The sequence below is a fragment of the Mixophyes fleayi genome, chromosome 2, assembly GCF_038048845.1.
Source record: "Mixophyes fleayi isolate aMixFle1 chromosome 2, aMixFle1.hap1, whole genome shotgun sequence".
Lineage (NCBI taxonomy): Eukaryota > Metazoa > Chordata > Amphibia > Anura > Limnodynastidae > Mixophyes > Mixophyes fleayi.
The window spans coordinates 218979443-218997413 of NC_134403.1; the positions used below are offsets into that span (position 1 = coordinate 218979443).

Below are 17971 nucleotides of genomic sequence, written 5' to 3' on the forward strand. Positions count from 1 at the left end.
GCGGAGATTTTACCGTAGAAACGGTAAAAATGCACAGCCGCGATGTTCTGAGGAACATTACAGCAAATTGAATTCCCCCTATTGATTGGCTAAGAGCACAGGCTCAATGGATTACTTAGCTGTGTCTGTTAAAAAGGAGAAATAAAAGTCTCTGTTGTGAGGGTACTCTCAGGGGGTCCACACTAATCAATTAAAGTTGAATTTGTTACAAGTTTCCAGGTTAATGTAACAACATTTGTGGTTTGTGATTCCTCACTGTTACAAGTTATTTTAAGACATAGGGGGAAATTTAATTCCCCCGAAGTACCGCCGCGCTAAGACTTTTACCGTTATTATGGTAGTTTAAACCCGGCTTTCTGCTTGCAGCTCAGGGCCTGACGTCATCACGCTCGTGCCAGTGACAGCAGAGAGGATGCTGCGTCCCAGGCACCACTGAATTGGTAAGACAGAAGAAATAGAAGAAAGAAGGTCAAATATGGTAAGTAAAGAAACAGAGGGGAATGGTGATAGGAAACAGCCTACTATTGACGACACTAGGTTTTGTGATTGGATTGACTAAGAATGTCGTCAGCTGATATGCATATTGTTAGATTATATCGGTTTATCCGCCCACCTCTAATGTGGGCCCCTATTGTGATTGTTCTGACAAAGTATGTAGTCACTTGATACGCCCCTTTTTGACTATATAAGACCTGTCAGTTCCATTTGTTACTTTGCCCTGACAAAGCTTTATAAGCGAAATGCACGTTGGCGTTCCGCCTCACTACTCCTTCTTTCCCTCCCTGAATCGTTCCCAGTTTACCGTTAGGTAGGATATTTTCACATAATCCCAGCGATATCAGGAAGCGGATTTCAGACCTCCTATTAATATCGAGGACCTATTTGGAATGATATTACTGCCTCTATATAGAGAACTACTATTTCATGCCAGACACGGAGCTATACTAATGAAACTATTACCGTGTTTCTCACATAGGATTTTTATTCCAATAGTGATTACCTTGGTAATAGGGGGGATATACTTACCACACCTTACAATATCAGAGGTAATGTGTTATAACACATAGGTAAGCACTGGGGCTATTTTTGAATGGCTTAGTGAGGTGATGCAATTGATTTTGCATTTTTTAGATCACTCTCACAAATTTATTTTTTTTCACTTTATTTTAATATTTCGCTCCTAAGTATCATTTTTAATGTATTTCAATAAAAGTTATATTTTATTATAGCTACCTCGGAGTGCCTCTCGATCTACATCTTTTTCCGCTTTGAGTAAATTATTCTTTGACAAAAATCATTGAAAAAAAATATATAAAAATATTATTTTCCCTTGAATTTATGTGTATTATTTTTGCATACAACTAAATAAGTATTTCTGTCCTGACCTAAATACTACTTATAAAACGAGACTGCTCGATAATTATTTTGGAGGGGTGCCTTGAAAAAATTATGGAGACTTGGGGGAATTCAATTCTAGCAATCTAGCAGCGCTTAAACTATTACCGTTATAGTGAGCGTAATTACCGTTATTACGATAGTTCTAACGCCAGCTTATTGAGCAAAAAGCCGGGTTAATATTACTGTAATAACGGTAATATCTATAACGCAGCGGTACTTCGGGGGGAATTGAATTCCCCCTAAGGGCGCCGTGAACTGCAAAAGTTTGGGAACCACTGATCTAATCTATCATCAGAGGAGTGACTTTGTCACATTAAAAATAATTTTGCCTCATTATTGGTAGCGGCACATAGAGATTAGCCTTGCTGGTTTATCATTGTTTATTATTCATAATGGAATATCATCAGCTCGGCATATACAGACAAATCAAAAATATGGTAAGATATTTTCAACAAATGATTACACAGTTAGGATGGTCACCATAACTTTGTATTCCAGTGCGGATATCCAGAACTTTCTTGTAAATAACGTTGTCACTGTTCCCCACACAAAATGCTGTCTGTTATGTGCTGGAGGAGGACATCTGTTCCTCACGTCTATTTGTTACACTATACAAATGGCAATTATGTTGCAGGAAGCTACGTGTACTCCCTTCTTCATAAAAGTCTATCTAAAGACAACTAAATACCACAGGCTTTCTTATAACCATATTCTTTTTCCTCATATTAAATATCCTAATAGCATTAAGCTATTAACCACAGCAATTCACAATTATTTGAGGAGAAACATATACAGAAATATTTTGTTTATATTATGTACGCTATTAAAGTTCAGTTAAATACAAAATTAAAGTCGTTTACATAGATGTACTCTTGTGTTTACGCGTTCGACAAACACATTAATCGCACGGATGCACAATATATTGTTTTAACTGGATACAGTTTATACGAAGGTATGCAATCATTCAATGTAACCTCCGTGTTTCCCAATCGCAGACAGAGCTGATTGGTAGTAAAATCTGCCTGTTATCACCACGCACCAATAATCGTCGTCAGTTTCTGGAGGAGTCTTTTCCTGTTAGTCGGATCATCCACCAATACCAGTTCAGGTTCCGTTGACTGCAATCCTCCTATTGGGCAACAGCTCGGGAGGCGTAAATGAGAGCTCCCTACATAAGCAGAGGACAAAGACGCTTCGCATTCCTCATTCTCGTCGCCATTTTGTAGTGACGAGCAGTGTAGTGCGCGTTCTCTAATTTTTTGCGTATAATGTCCCGTGATCGATTTAGAAATCGTGGTGGCATGGGCGGTATGGGTGGCGGTGGAGGAGGAATGGGTATGAATATTTATCGGCGAGGCAGCGGTGGCCGCGGCATGGGGGGCATGTCGAACTACCGTGGACAGGGGTACATGGACTCGAACCGTGGGCCTACTGGCCATCAGCAGCAACCTCAGGCTCAACAGCACAAACCACCACAGCAACAACAAAAACCACAGCAGGCCGCCACGGAGCCGCAGCCCGCGGCACAAGATCCAGCCAAGCCCGCCCAGACACCACAGCCTCCTGCCCCCAAGACCCCTGCTCCCCAGACACCCGCAGCTTCCCCGCAGGCAAAACCGACCCCGTCTCCTCAGCAGAAGCCCGGGAACACGCCCCAACAGCAGGCCGGACCTCAGAAAGCGGTCAATCAGAACCAGGCCCAGAAGCCGCCACCGAAAATCACGTCCCCTCCTAGTCAAACCCAAACTCAGCCTTCACCGCAACAAAAGCCACAGCAAGCCCCGCCACAGCAGACACCACCACCACATCAGCCACCACCCCAACATCAGCCACCTCCACAGCAACAACCACCACCACAGCAGCAGCAAAGGCAGCGGCCTGGCCCGAACACCCAAGTCGGACAGAAGAGGCCCCACCAGTCCCGCTTCCAGTCCCAGCCCCCGCCACAACCGGAGCCACGGGAGGTGGCCGTGGACACCGAGGAGGAGGGCGGCTGGAATGATGTAAGTATTAGATTAATTGGTATAACCATGTATTATTGCTTCCGTGATGGACACTGCACAAGCGGATAGTTCATATACATTGAGTAATATGATCTAGGCGTTTATTACCGATTATTCCGTTTTATTAACTGAATTACATAAGGTTATTTGGAATAACTCCCCCCGCCTCCGTTTTTGATTGCTAGTGTCTAAATGTGTATTCCCTACAGGATTTGGTAGGCTTCATCTTGTCTTGCAGTCTGAAGGAAGTGCCTAAAATGGCTGCCTGGGTTGCGCCTTCCTTTGTCCAGACTCCATTTTGGTAATGTCGGTCCCTCCCCTTCCATGTGCAGCCTCTCGCTGAAAGCAACGCCTCCCTATTTCCTTATATTACTGTTTTCATCAATCTAAAATATTCGTTTGAAATACTAGCAGAGGAATATATGTGTATATATAGTTTTAATGTGTATAAGTTGGTGGTTGCCAGTATTACGAAATCTAACTTGTATACTGCTGTCATTAGACCATATTTTTAATTTAAAATGTATTACAGGGTGTCAGGGCAACACTGTCCCTTCTGAAAAGGCCCGGTGAAAAGACCTACACACAACGCTGCAGATTATTTGTTGGAAACCTTCCCACTGATATCACAGATGAGGAATTTAAAAAACTGTTCGCAAAATATGGAGCTCCTGGAGAAGTCTTTATCAACAAAAGCAAAGGATTTGGATTTATTAAGTTGGTAAGTTTGCAAGTGTCTCTTGCATTTTGAGTGTTTAAAACATTAAATATATACAAATAACACTTATGCCTTTCAAAGTAGGTTGTGTGCAAAATAATTATCTTTTTCCATTGTTTTAGATCCATGTAACTTAACTTTTTTTGAAAGGCTTTTATTAGCTCTAGTTAATAGGTTCCACAGGTCTCTACAGATTCCCCTTCTGGCCCTATCTCTCAGCTGGTATGTTTTATGGGATTTTTTTTTTGTCAAACAATGTTGCAAAATTTGATGATATTGGGGGCAGCCTTAGTTAAACATGTTTAATAGAGCAACAAGGCCTTTTCTAAAATACAGCTCACCACCTTAAGAATTGTAAATTATGGTGTCCATACACAGGATCACCTAGACTCAGATGTCAATACATTTGTGGGGAAAATGGAAATAACCGTTCACTTGTCTCAGGCCATTTGGATGTGGTCACTATATTGTGTGTGTGTATGTTTGTGGGGGTTTCACTCCCACAATCCAAATAAAACATACTGGTAGGTTAAGTGGCTGCTATTAAATTGCTGTGTGTGTGCGCGCTAGGGTATTTAGATTGGAAGTTCCAATGGGGCAGGGACTGATGTGAGTTCTCTGTACAGCGCTGTGGAATTAGTGGCTCTGTATGCATAGATGATTGTACAATTTAACTGAACTGTTTACTGGCAATATATAATTTAGTGCTGTGACATTACCTTTTGTACATGTGTATGCTTAACATTATGCTATCTTAAATCTAAAAGGAAACTAAATGTATTGTGTACCTCTGGTAAGTTCATATTTACATAAAATATTGTAGCTTAATATACATATCTGCTAAGGCTATTCACAGATATGTATATTAAAGTCAATATTGGCATTTTGTTTAATGGTCCTTAAGGCCCAATACATGAATTTACTAGTGTTGTGATTAGTATCACAATGTCTATAACTGAGTCTAACCCATTGTATGCAGTGTCAGCATACCCAACTCATGTTACTAGCATGAGTGCATTGCATAGTTTTGTGCTTCTTACCCTTGTGAATATGTAAAAGCAACTATAAAATCTGGTGGCAGCATGTTACATTTGCAAATATCAGTCTCTACCCTGGCACTTACATTGAGGTATATAAGTCTACATACAAGTGTACATCACTAGTTCTAGACATAACAAAATTCCTTGTGTGCATAGGATCCCATCCATTTCACCATCTGAAATAGTCTACCGAGCTTCTGATACTTGTATATTGCATTTATTATCCTAGTGTTCCTTCAGTAGAGTTCATATTATGATGCCTTTCATTTTGTTTCATGCTGTTCAGGAAACAAGAGCGCTGGCTGAAATAGCAAAGGCAGAGCTTGATGACTTTCCCATGAGAGGCAGGCAGCTCAGAGTACGTTTTGCCACTCATTCTGCTGCACTTTCTGTACGCAACTTATCTCAGTTTGTGTCAAATGAACTTTTAGAAGAAGCTTTCAGTCAGTTTGGACCAGTTGAGAGAGCTGTGGTTATTGTGGATGATCGTGGAAGGTCCACAGGAAAAGGAATAGTAGAATTTGCTGCAAAACCAGCTGCCAGGAAAGCGTTTGACAGGTGTAATGAAGGAGTGCTCCTGTTAACAACGTAAGTTTATAATTTGTGCAATCTATATTAATCTCTGGAATATTTTAGTGGAGTTCTTAAGATTTTGGCGTAGCTTTTCTTCTATCCTTAATGGAATGTTTCACTTGATAACATGATTACTTCTAGGACCCCAATGCCTGTTATTGTGGAGCCTCTGGAGCAGTTTGATGATGAGGATGGGCTGCCAGAGAAGCTTGCTCAGAAGAATCATTTATATCAAAAGTAAGCAGTCTATATATTTTTCTAGTATGGATAACATTCATATCCCCTCATACTCTAAATGCCTGTGTAACTATGAACCTGCACAAATTGTACCTTGATTCCTTGGCTGCATACATTAATGTTACTTTTTATTTCTTGGTTAGATGTGTAGTTATTTTCACAGTTGAAAATTAATGTCCTTATTTTTACACCTCAATTGACAATGGCTTCCCCTCTTAAACTATTTGATAAAAGGGAAAGAGAAATTCCCCCTCGGTTTGCCCAGCATGGCACCTTTGAATTTGAATATTCCCAGAGATGGAAGTCTTTAGATGAGATGGAGAAACAACAAAGACAGCAAGTGGAGAAAAACATGAAGGAAGCTAAAGAGAAGCTTGAAAGTGAGATGGAAGATGCTTTCCATGAACATCAAGCTAACTTGTTGCGGCAAGGTTGGTTTCTCAAGTTTTTTTTTTTTTTTTTTTTTTTTTTAGTTCTACAGTCACTGGTTGATTCATATCTTGTAAACAGTAAATGTTCAGCTTTTGATAAAAAAATATTTTACGTCGCTAGACTAGAATTTAGTCTTGTATGGAAGCAGCTATTTAAATTAAAATACATCTGTAAATGTTTAGAAATCTGCATTGTAGGTGTACAAAGTAGCGAATGTAACTATGTGCTACAATGCATATGTGAAAAGGGTATTGTGATCTGGGTTGTGCTAAAGTAAAATTCAGGATTTGTTTAGATAACTATAAATTGTGTAACTATTGTTTGGCAGCTTGTATGACCTGTTAAAAAGGCTGTGAAGTGTTCTTTATTCAGAGGGATACAAGGACATTAATGGAAATCTTGGACAATGGAAAAATACTTTAACAATTTTCACATGGCTGTACAGCCTCAGGCTTTAAATGCTTTTTCAGCCTACAATGTCATGTACACATGGACAGAATAAATTCAGTTTAACTTTCGTATTTTACTTTTTTTTTTTTAGATTTGATGAGGCGCCAAGAGGAGCTTAGACGCATGGAAGAAATGCATAACCAAGAAATGCAGAAGCGTAAGGAGATGCAATTGAGGTAGGTCAGTCTGGTTTTACCATATTACCTTTTCATGGTAATACTGTGCCTTTGAGTGGTCTTAGGACAGTTAGCTTAAATATATTGCAGATTTATCGCTATGTCTTTTACATGCGACAGACAAGAAGAGGAACGACGCAGACGTGAGGAAGAAATTATGCTACGACAGCGAGAAATGGAAGAGCAGATGAGGCGCCAAAGAGAAGAAGGCTATCGTATGAGCTACATCGACCCTGTAAGTCATATATTTGTGTGCCTTTTTATACTTTAAAGCACCAAAACTTTACTTGGTGCACACAAATGCATTGACACACGCTAGGGCCAGTTAACTTACCCATAGATTTTTGGACACTGGGATGAAACCAGAGCACCTGCAGGAAACTTGAATACAGGTAGAACACAAAATCACTCCCTCCATAGCACCCTGGTACGGATGGAACATAAAGGTCCTTGTGCTGCAAGGTAACAAGGCTAACCATGCTTCCTGTTTTGGTACCAGAGTCTAATAGCATTCCCTGTTTAATTTCCAGAGAGAACGTGATATGCGTATGGGAACCAATTCAATGTCTATGGGAGGTAAGGCGCACATTTCAGTTTTCTGTTTAAATAATGCTCTAAAACCTGGTCTTAAATTAGATTCTTGTGCTTTTTAGACCCTTATGGTGCTACGGCACAGAAGTATCAATCCCTTGGGTCAACTGGTATGGGCTATGAGGGCAGCCCAGGCGTCACACAGGCAGCAATTGCCACATCTCTGATGGCAAGTGACATGGTAACGTATCAGTTTGTGGCTTGATAGTGGCAGTAACAGACTTGGTTTGTTTTTACCTACTGGTCCACTAGTCGTAAGACTAATTCAGTATATTGCTGCAAGTACGCAATGTGTAGTGTCTTGTCTGTTGGACAGCAGCATTAAGTACACAAGTCTGACTTTATGCAGGCTTCTTTCTAAGGGAAACATAAGTTGAACACTTTTTTCCCTTTAAAAAAAAAAAAAAGTTCTAGCACCCATTCTCATGGTGTTGCTCTGTGGACAGTAATCAATTTTTATTTTTCTAATACTAGAGAGACCGTCAGGTTTTAAAGCATTTTTCAAATAGCACTGTGAATAATGCAGCGTTGGGAATCTTGTAGCTTCTGTTAAAACAATCCATTAAACCTTACAAGGGCTTTTGTTTAGACTAATTAATGGCTTGAATATCTGATAGGTATTTGTGTTCTTAACTGGCTGTACTTGTGTCTGCAAAAACACCTAAACTGAGTCTGCTTGAAAAGAACAGACCTAACTACAGTAATGTTCCACATTTTCTTATATGGACTGTGATATTCCTCTACCATTCTAGTGTGGCTCATTAAAGCTGGCATTGAAGCTCTATGTACCACATGGATCTGCACTTTGCAATATAGTAATGATTTTTGTCCCCCATGAAACACTGCAGGATACATGCCTCTATACCAGGTGACTTGCAGTTACTGCCCCTCACACAAATATGTACTGCCCTCATGCCAGGATCGATAATTGAAAAGGGGTCTATGCAGTTGAGCTGTTAACCGTGCAAATGCAAAGCTTAACTTGCAATTTGATCCAATATGAAGAAATCGAACGTTCACTGGTATATGTGTAAAACTTCCCATACTCTGCAAATATTTGTCCTGCAGTTTTACCAGCTGTTTCTGAGGCTGACTGCAGTGTAATGCTTGATGGTTACCCATAGGTGGTCTGTGATGGGGAAGAGGGAGGGAATCCATTCTTGCAATTTATATGTTGGCTTCCGATCTGGAACTTGAACATATACATCTGTGAATGTTACTGGCAGCTTTTCTTCTACATAGGGCAACTTGTCACATTCAGTGATCACTTGAAACATTGGTATTCTGAGTTTTGATGACAAATACCCGGTCATCATAATGTAGTCCTTTTCTTGTGTAACGGAATTACTGCATTGCTATGTTTTAGCACATGGTCTGCTTCATTTCTGCAGACTTGGTTTAGATGAATCTCTGGTATTGGAACATTCTCGACCCTCCGTATTGGTGGTTTGTCATTGCTGAACAAGCCGCTCTAAGTTTAGCAGATGTGTTTTGTAAACTGTTTAGTCATATATGTATTGAAGACTTCTCTTAGTCGGATATTGCTTGACAATGGTCTTCTACTTGACACCCATAGTAAGTAATCTCAACTGATTACGATAAACTTTCAACTTAAGAAATCTGGTTATTTGTTTTTTTATAGAACAGAAAAAAATTGTATTTTCCAACATTTTTTAATGTACATAATGGGATGTTACTGATGGTAACCTGGATTGTTGCCATGCAACAGTACTACCCAATCACCTCCACCAGTTAACATATTGCAAACTTTGAATGTATTTTGTCGTTTAATAGCACAACTGCTTAAAGTATTACTTTCAATTTTTTTGGGCTAGTCACAAATGACCTGCTGGCTTCTAAAAACAAGCTTTGTAACAAACTCTATATTGGTTTCATTCATCTGCAAACAGTGCTTCCTATTTATACTGTCAATGTGGAACACTGACCTAAAGTGGGGTGCTCCTTTGCTTTCACTTTATCAAATTTTCTTTTAAATCTCCTTTTTGTAAGAATGCATCTGGTAAACAAGGGTGGTGATATAAAGGGTATGTAAAATGAGGGAGCTCTGTATTATACTCTTATCACAAAGGGTACCTGTTTTTGGTACCTAAGTGCTTATTGACACAACAGTTCCTGGCTTGCACTTACATGATTGTTCTGTATTCATTCTGAATACACAGGGCCATATGTATATTAGGTTGACTTCAGTTTTGCAGGGCCATGCATTAGCTGATTAGGTTATGTGCATTACCAGTAAACTTTCAGGGCCATGAACTTCACTTGGGTTTCCTCTGTTTATTCATGTAGGGTCATAATGCATAGTCTGGTTGTACTGCTGAGATACAAGCTACTAGGTCTGTATACCTTAGTACATTCCTAACATAGCTTCATGTAGAACTTGAATGTATAGACTTTTAACTTGTATTTTAACAATTTAAATAGTGGAACCATGATTTTTTTTTTTTAATTTTTTTAACCTGTGCTTTTGTGAGCACAGGGGAAAAGTCTGTTCTTTGAAACAGATCCTTATCAATTGTGGGAGCATATCTCATGGCATGTGATACTTGACTAATTTGCAAATTACCCTTTTTTCCTTTCTATGTTCCTGGTACCTGTGGATCGACTCACTGGTGATTGTATCGACGAACCTTGACTGCGGGACCCTTCTAAATATACATACTATACACACACGGACAACTTCTTCTATAATGAACTGAATTTAATTTTCAATAGCGTAACGATCGTTTTGTCCAGGGCAATGCAGGGACCCCCAATGCACAGGCTTCCAGAGGGATTGGGTCTGTGCCTCCAGCAGCAACAGCAGGTGCTGGAGGTTATGGTAGGGGAAGAGAGGAATATGAAGGGCCAAACAAAAAACCCAGGTTCTAGATAGTTTCGTTCCAGTCTATTTTTTTTTTTTTTTTTATATTTTTTTTTTAACTGTTGCATTTTAGTGAGGATACAACATTTTTATGGATGCTCAGTTACTTGGCCCAGTATTTGTGACGCCAGTTAGTATATATGCAGGTTTGATTTTTGTTGCAAACATTTCCCTTCATTTGTTCTATGGTAGTGTATGATGAATTCCCCTTCTGTTCCCCTTTTTTATATATATTTTTTAAACTGCTTTAAACATGCTGGACTCTATACAATGCTTTTGACATTTCCATTTTTCGAGTTAGACCTCATAAATTGCAAAAAATATCCCTTTGACTAGCTTGACAAGACCACAGCATGATTTGCCTTGCTTCAATGCCATCCAAAGACTGTAAATCCAGTTAGACTGCTTAACTCCGAACATATTAACAGTGTGTGCAGCGCAAACATGGCTGTCTCCGGTTTAGCTCAAGATGGTAGTCTTGATTCATAACAATGTGTGGGTTACCACCCCTAGGCTTCTGGGTTGGATCTAAGAACTCTCTTAATCTTTATGTATTTGGGTATTGTGACTTGAGAAAAAAGCTCCATGAATTTGTCCTTGTAAACCGTTGTATTAAACTTATAAATTAAAAAAAGTCGAATACTTATTGTGTTGGGGTAAAATTATATTTGCTGTTCACTGGGCTGTTGAAGGATTGATGGTCCTTTTGAGTTTATGTATAAAGTGACTTATTTAATAAATTAAGTTTAATATTCATGTACTTATTGATCTGCTCTCAAGCATGTTCATTTAATCTTCAAGATTAAAGTGAACAGCTCAAGCACAGATGTGCTTATGAAAGTAACTTGTAAACCTGAATGCCGTAGACTTTGTTGCCAGTGATAACTTGCTTTTATTTGTTGCAGGAAACTATTTAGCCTGTTGCTGCCAGACTAAAGCAGCATATGGTGAACTTTTTGGCCACACCATTTCAGTGTTTTGGCGATGACTAGGAAGGGGAACTTCCTGGAACTCCCAACAATGTACTACCTTTGTATAAAATAAAACAACCAAAAAACCTAAAAGCGGCAGTCTCATACCCTTTGAGTTATGCATTAATTTATTAAAGGGATTAATCCCTTTTTGCAGGAGAACTGCTGGCACAATATCACTGTTGGCAAACTCTACTGTGCATGTTCTAACTTTCCGTGGCTTGCTGTGGGAGACCACGTTCTGCTGCAGTTAGTCGGCATAGGTTGTGACATAGTGAATACACAGAATCTGTCTATCACTTGTTGGGGCATACAAATCTGTCCTAGGGCTTGCACACATTGGATTCTGCCTCACCACCCCCCCCTCTAAATGGTTTGTTTGCCAGTGACTTTTGTGGTATAGTAATATGCATCAGTATCAAGTCATTTCTGTCACCGATATATTTTTTATTTTTAGGTTTGAGAAACAAAGCCTCCACTATGAAAATAAAATTACTGAAAGCCTAATTATCTCAATGGAAAACCTTTGTAAACCTCCCATGTCCTCCATATGTTGCAGTCTGTGCCAGGCCTATGTCTGTCTCAATCTTAAAGATATGACTGCATTAACTTTGAAATTCTCAAGACATTACATTAGGGTATTACTTTTTGGTATTGCATGCCTTGGTAGCAGTCTGCACAAATTCAGTTAATGATCCTTCAAAGGGACTTAAACTAAATGGTGAGCTATAAAGCAGTCTGTAACAAGAATTTCAATATAGGAAAGTTTATTTAACTTTTTTTTTCATGCTTTTTGCAGTCCCAGTAAGTAAAGATGGTTGAACATGGTCTATTTATCTTGTATAACTAATGCTTCCATAGATGGCTACAGGTTCTTGCTTATAAAGTCTAAGGTTACAATAAAAGTAAAATGTGCAAAACAATCATTCCTGAAGACTGGCCATGTGTACTTAATGGTGGAAATTGCTTAGCTCATTCATTACAGCTATGCTTTTTGCTATTCAAACTAGTGCCCTATTGTTAAAAAATATGACCAAGCAAGTGTGTTCACCATTTTTTTATTTTTCTCCATCCTTGTTTTTGGTGCATGTAGTGTGAATTATATTTTAAAACAAAGCCTGACACTTCCATCACAGTAAAATGTTTCTATTGATTCTTCTGTTTGCTACTACTATACAGGACAAATTATTGGGAGACACTGGCTGATTTTTCATAAAGGTTAATCATGTCTCTTTAAATTTCAGTGTCTTGGAAAATGTAAACCTCAACAATCATGATGTCCCAGGAGTAGACAATCTTTCACACTAATACTAAAAGTACTACCCCTTGTGGATAATTCACGGGTTTCCAATAACCTTAAACTGTTCTAGCAGGCTGCAGTTGTTGTGCGTGACAGTGACATGTGTTACTATTACACTATGGAATAGCATTCACTGTACTTGTACAGTTTGTATTTGTACTGCTTTTCCTGTGGATAAAAATGTGTGATTCATACCACTTTAGTCACAATAAATCTAGGTAAGCAGCTACTTTGGATATACTGTTAAACTGGACCACATTTAAAGGCAGGGTCATGTCCAACATTTAAATAAGGTTTACATTAAATAACTGGTGCACATGTATTTTAATGACCTCTTTACATGTCACCCACATGTTTCTTGAATACGTAGTGGCTTCTGAAAATCATAATATAAACCATATCCATTGTTGATTCATTAAATAAAATGACAAGTATTAAACCCTTTTCCAGTGCTATAATGGTAATTTAGCAATGACTGGCTTGATGTAGGCATAATTGGAGGATTTTAGACTCCTAACAAGCTTTAAGAATGCTGCATTTAGTTTTGGTGACATCATATTTGTGCCATATCCTCTATTAGTTTTACGGAGAGAAGTCTTCAGTTTCACTGCTGCCTAGTTTGTACCAATTATTCAGGGTCCATTTGGCAAGATTTCTGAAATGGTTACATATTGTACTTCCACTGCTCTCTATCTTGCTTTTAAACATTACCATACTTTTGATTAAAAGTGTGAATTAATTTCAAGAGCATCATGATTTTTGCAAAGTATACTATGATTCATTTTATGAAGACAAAATGGCCTTTACAAAAAATTCTGCAATGGGAATCTGTACCATTTTAATGTCTTCTGAGAGCTTATGTTTAGCATATACTGGCTGTAAAAACAGTGGGTTTAACAGCAATCCTTCGAGACAACTAATTCCTTTTTGCAGTCTTTTAATCTTCATCATGGCAGATGTGTATAAATCGGCAGTGATTTTGTTGGCTACAACTCCAGTAAAAGATAGTGAATATATTCCCATGTCTCTGGCTGCCACCTCAATTGCACTTTACAATCTTAGTGGCCGTCTGTAGCAAGCAATTCTGCAGTGCATAACTTTGAGGAACATAGTACTACCAATGGACTATAGGATCCCGGATGTAGTAGTCCTGCTTCAAGATGCTCAGTGCTGACGGCGTTCAGGTAGGTACATAAGAAATCCTCTACCTTGGTGACATACTGTGTAACTGATATTCTGACACAACACTTCTGTTGATAGAAATACAATGCAGCGCTTGAGTTTTGTATGTAGCACAACGGTAAGGGCGGCGTTAACTTGCACAGCAGGCAGTTCACTGCCTACAGTGTTTCATTGATACTGGTACTACCAGTAGTGTAGTTCTTGTATTAAAACAGTACATTTCAGTTCTCAAACTATTTCTAAAATCACTGGCTATTGGGTGGGGGTTCTGTTTTCATGTGTAAGTGTACTAAAGTTTAAGATTTGTGCATCCACTACTTGGTGAACCTTCCAGATGAAGAAAATCTAAGCAATTTCAATGTCCTCTAATCCAGAAGACATGGCTGAAAGTCATAAGATCTTTTTAAGAGTCTTTGAAAAATATAAATGTAAATCTCAACTGTGACCTGATTGGGTATTAAATCTGCAATTTTGTATTGAACGATCTTCAAGTACATTGAATTTCACTGAACATAACTTGTTTGAGTAGTGAAGTTGCAGTGAACAACTGTGCTGGCTGGTTTCTTGTCATGTTTAGTTCATAGGAAGCATTCTCCGCATTGGCATTTGATGTGCGATGTTTAAACAGTAATGCTGTTTAGGTTATGTTCTCAACATGTGTAACTCTAAAGCAATTGTCTTGGTTTCTCTGAACACACGGCTAAGCCTCTGTTAAATGCTTCTTTTTTGAGTAGATTTTTTTTTTTTGTGTTAAATCTTCCCAAGCCCCAATTTTTCCAGCCAAAAATATGGATACAATGGACTTTGTACTTACAAAATAGTTCTTGTAAACAGGTTTTGGCTATTGTCATCAATTTTGAATGAAATTGTTGCATTTTGAATGAATTGGTTGCATTTGAGACATAAAATGGAACTTATAGAATTTTCAGTTGTGTTTTAATATGATTAACTTTTTGGGGCAGCTGATGATGCAGATGTGTTGTGGTCTAGAATTGTCACCTCGTACGACTGCTTTTCTCTCATGGATAAAGGTATTCCATTATCCTTAACATGGTACCTATGCTCTTTAGTGAAATGGATATTTTTTTCGTATGTTGATCCTCTTAGTACTTCTGAAAATTAAAGACCGTGACTGTTCACTAGAAATGTGACTTTAAAATTACTTTAGCATCCTTTTGTATTTGACAGTTTCTAGGTTTCCATTGAAGTCTCACTTGAGCAAGTATTACCTGATGGCTCCCTTCACCATTCTATATATGTATCAAAGTGTGTTTAAAAATGGTAGTTTACATTAGATTGTACTTGAAACACTTTGGTTTCCAGAAACATGCTTGTAAGGTAACTAAGGAAGTCAACCGAGCCAATGTAGAATCAAAGTGAGTTATGGCCAGAACACTAGTAGTTTTTCACTAAACCACAAACTTCACATTCTGAAATACTTGAGGGTAAAAAGGAGTTAAGCCAACCCCTGTAATGTTCAGAAATCATACACAAATGGCTTTTTGGGACTGAACATAGTCTTTTTAAATTGCAGAGTAAAATACTAAGCAACTGGATGGACTTTTTGATAAATTATCCCACTATTATGAATGTGAATAGGTTTAGTAGAAAATAAAACATTGAACATTCTAATTTCAATGCAGACAAACCAGTCAGACTGGACATTGTTACTGTACTTTAGACGGATGCATTGTACTAGATTTGCAGTTAGCTCTGTTAGAGAGCTCAATAAAGCCTTAACTGTGGCTTCACCATTGCAATGTTGTAGTTCTTCAAATCAATCCATTGACCTGCATTGTGGTCACAGCCACCGTCCTTAGTCTTCCTCTGCTTGATGGTTGCAATCCTGGATTAGTAAATTTAAACAAATTTTTTAAAATTGACTGATCATAACCCTTCCTGCATGATTTTCTGAAAGCTAATAATTTCCTTTCCATCAATCACTGCTGTAGACACTGTTTAGTTAAAGAGGAACTGATGTTGGCCATTAAGAACAAAACATTTTTTTTGTTTGCATTGCGCCTATGCACATTGAGCTGTTGGGCTACAGGCCAGTGTAACTTTACACTGCAGAGTGATGCAAAATAAAACTGCTCCCCATATTTCTCAAGGACAGAAAAGACATGATGCAGGTTTGGACATGAACAAATTGGTCATTGGGGTTTATAATATTGTACTGTTCGGTAGGCTATCACTGTATCTTAAGTTGCAGTCTAACATGGCACAAATTGCTGCCATGTGAATTACTTCAGCATTCATGATATTCCTTGAATTGTGGACATGACCAGTTTCTGTGGATAGTGCGCATAATTGCTGTACATTAGAAACAAACTGTCATGTAATGTAATGTGTATACATTGAGGTGGTAAAGCGCTGCATTGTGTTTTAAACTTTGTAATTTTGTCATTAGTAGCATCAGAATTGTGGTGTCAGAATACACATGCTGCTTTAATGGTGCAGTTTGTGGTCTTGATATTTTCAGTTAAGACTCTAAATTGATGTTCTGGCATCTGTTGCAGGTGTTGTTTTTTTTTTATTTATTTTTTTATTTAACACCTGTAAATTTAAGGAACTGCATCTTTAAGCAGCTGATGAATGGGGATGTAATGGGGTTCTTGTCTTCATGAAGGAAGAAACACTTTGGCAGTTCAGGCAGGCAGCTGTATCATATGATCTTGTGGGAATGCTAGTACTCTATTTGGACTCTATAGCCAATATATTTATACTTGAAACTTAATTTAAAATAGTTTGTCTATATGCTTTAAGCTGCATTTTGTGTTTGGTTTTTTGGTTTTTTTTTTTCCCCCCTCATTCTAAATATGCAGTAAGTGCACAAATGACAACTGCAGTGGCATATCTACATCTGTGCTGCAGACATACCAGTAGTGATTTTTACTGACTTTATTTGCAGCTTGATTCTTAACACCACTAAACTTGTGGTGGTTTTGCTGTGCCGAGTAATCGACATGCTTTGTAGTCCAATTTCAAGTAATTCAGTTGTTAGATGTTGAAGCTGCTTTACTGGTTAATGAGAATTGGTGCAATCTATTTGGTTAAACACTTGCCCCAAAATTTACTTCCAAAACCTTTAAGATGACCTTTAACAGGATAATTTTTTCAGTTTGACTATAAAACAAGCATTAAACAGACCTAAACCTGGATTTTTAGACCATAATGTTTGCTTGCCTTTTTTAGGTATGGAATCTGGATACTGGCTGACAAAAATTGCAAAGTCTTCATCTTAAGGTATGTTTGGTAGTGGTAGAAAAACACTTAATGGTTTCTGCAGTTTTTAATGAATGCAATTTAGATAGAATCTGGGGATTATCCACAATGCTAAACTAACTTGCATTCAAATATGCCTTCCCTATTGTATGAACTTGTTGTAATCTTTTTAGGTGGGTGGCTGAGTAGCAATTTAGACTGGTTTTTGAGTATTAAAATATTCAAGGAAGTATGTACAGACTTAAACCTTTATAAAATCTTTTGCAGGTTTAATGAAAATGCCATCAAGTTTGGGCTGCACCATTTCAGTGGAGTGGAAATCATGAGGTATAACTAAACAAGTTGCAATGGAAATCATGCAAAATATTTCAAGCTTTGTACATATAAATTCTGGTTGTAAGTGATGTATTCTGAAATCTAAAAATAAAATGCTAGGGGGTGGAATATAAACTGCTATATAGTGAATTTTAAAGTTTTACCCGCCTGTATTAAAATTTGTGTTTCTTTTACAGGAATGTCCTTCAGCATTTAGGATGGATTGTTTTGTTAGTAAAATATAAATAAAACGTAAAATAAAATGTTGTAAGTTGTATTTTTATTTTGTTAAAATTTTGAAATCACACTTGAAATGAAGAGTTGCCTATTTCAGGGATGTAATTGCACTGCTATACAGTTAGACAGAACTAGTAGACCATCATTCAAATGTTGAAAGATTCCACATTTACAAAATAACTGAGGTGTGGTTTTGTAACCTCCATAGCTGTTAGAGGATGCTATTGGTAGAGCAATCTTTA

The 17971-nt window shown here is 38.0% G+C and overlaps 1 protein-coding gene across 7 annotated transcripts; it reads left to right on the top strand.

Moving 5' to 3' along the window:
• The first annotated feature begins 2594 nt into the window (after window positions 1–2594).
• On the top strand, window positions 2595–17755 carry SFPQ (splicing factor proline and glutamine rich). 7 transcript variants are annotated; one of them, XR_012688077.1, is made up of 12 exons: window positions 2595–3401; window positions 3934–4122; window positions 5446–5747; window positions 5874–5969; window positions 6204–6400; window positions 6943–7027; window positions 7148–7262; window positions 7558–7603; window positions 7681–7799; window positions 10352–17198; window positions 17445–17504; window positions 17690–17755. XR_012688077.1 is itself a non-coding variant. In XM_075195489.1 (11 exons), exons 1-10 carry the CDS (start codon window positions 2667–2669, stop codon window positions 17169–17171), a joined length of 1908 nt encoding a protein of 635 aa, XP_075051590.1. In that variant the 5' UTR covers window positions 2595–2666; the 3' UTR covers window positions 17172–17198; window positions 17445–17755. The 7 variants fall into 7 exon arrangements, 4 of the variants coding, with proteins under 4 accessions (XP_075051590.1, XP_075051592.1, XP_075051591.1 ...); XR_012688078.1 differs by having other exon boundaries at window positions 7681–7787; XM_075195489.1 differs by having other exon boundaries at window positions 17148–17198; window positions 17445–17755.
• Window positions 17756–17971: the final 216 nt, after the last annotated feature.

Excerpts from the sequence above, each read along its gene's own strand:
- SFPQ (XM_075195489.1), top strand. The coding sequence starts at position 2,667 with ATGTCCCGTGATCGATTTAGAAATCGTGGTGGCATGGGCGGTATGGGT. Across the intron at positions 3,402-3,933 it reads AGGAGGGCGGCTGGAATGAT|GGTGTCAGGGCAACACTGTC; the intron begins GTAAGTATTAGA and ends AATGTATTACAG. Across the intron at positions 7,028-7,147 it reads CGTAAGGAGATGCAATTGAG|ACAAGAAGAGGAACGACGCA; the intron begins GTAGGTCAGTCT and ends TACATGCGACAG.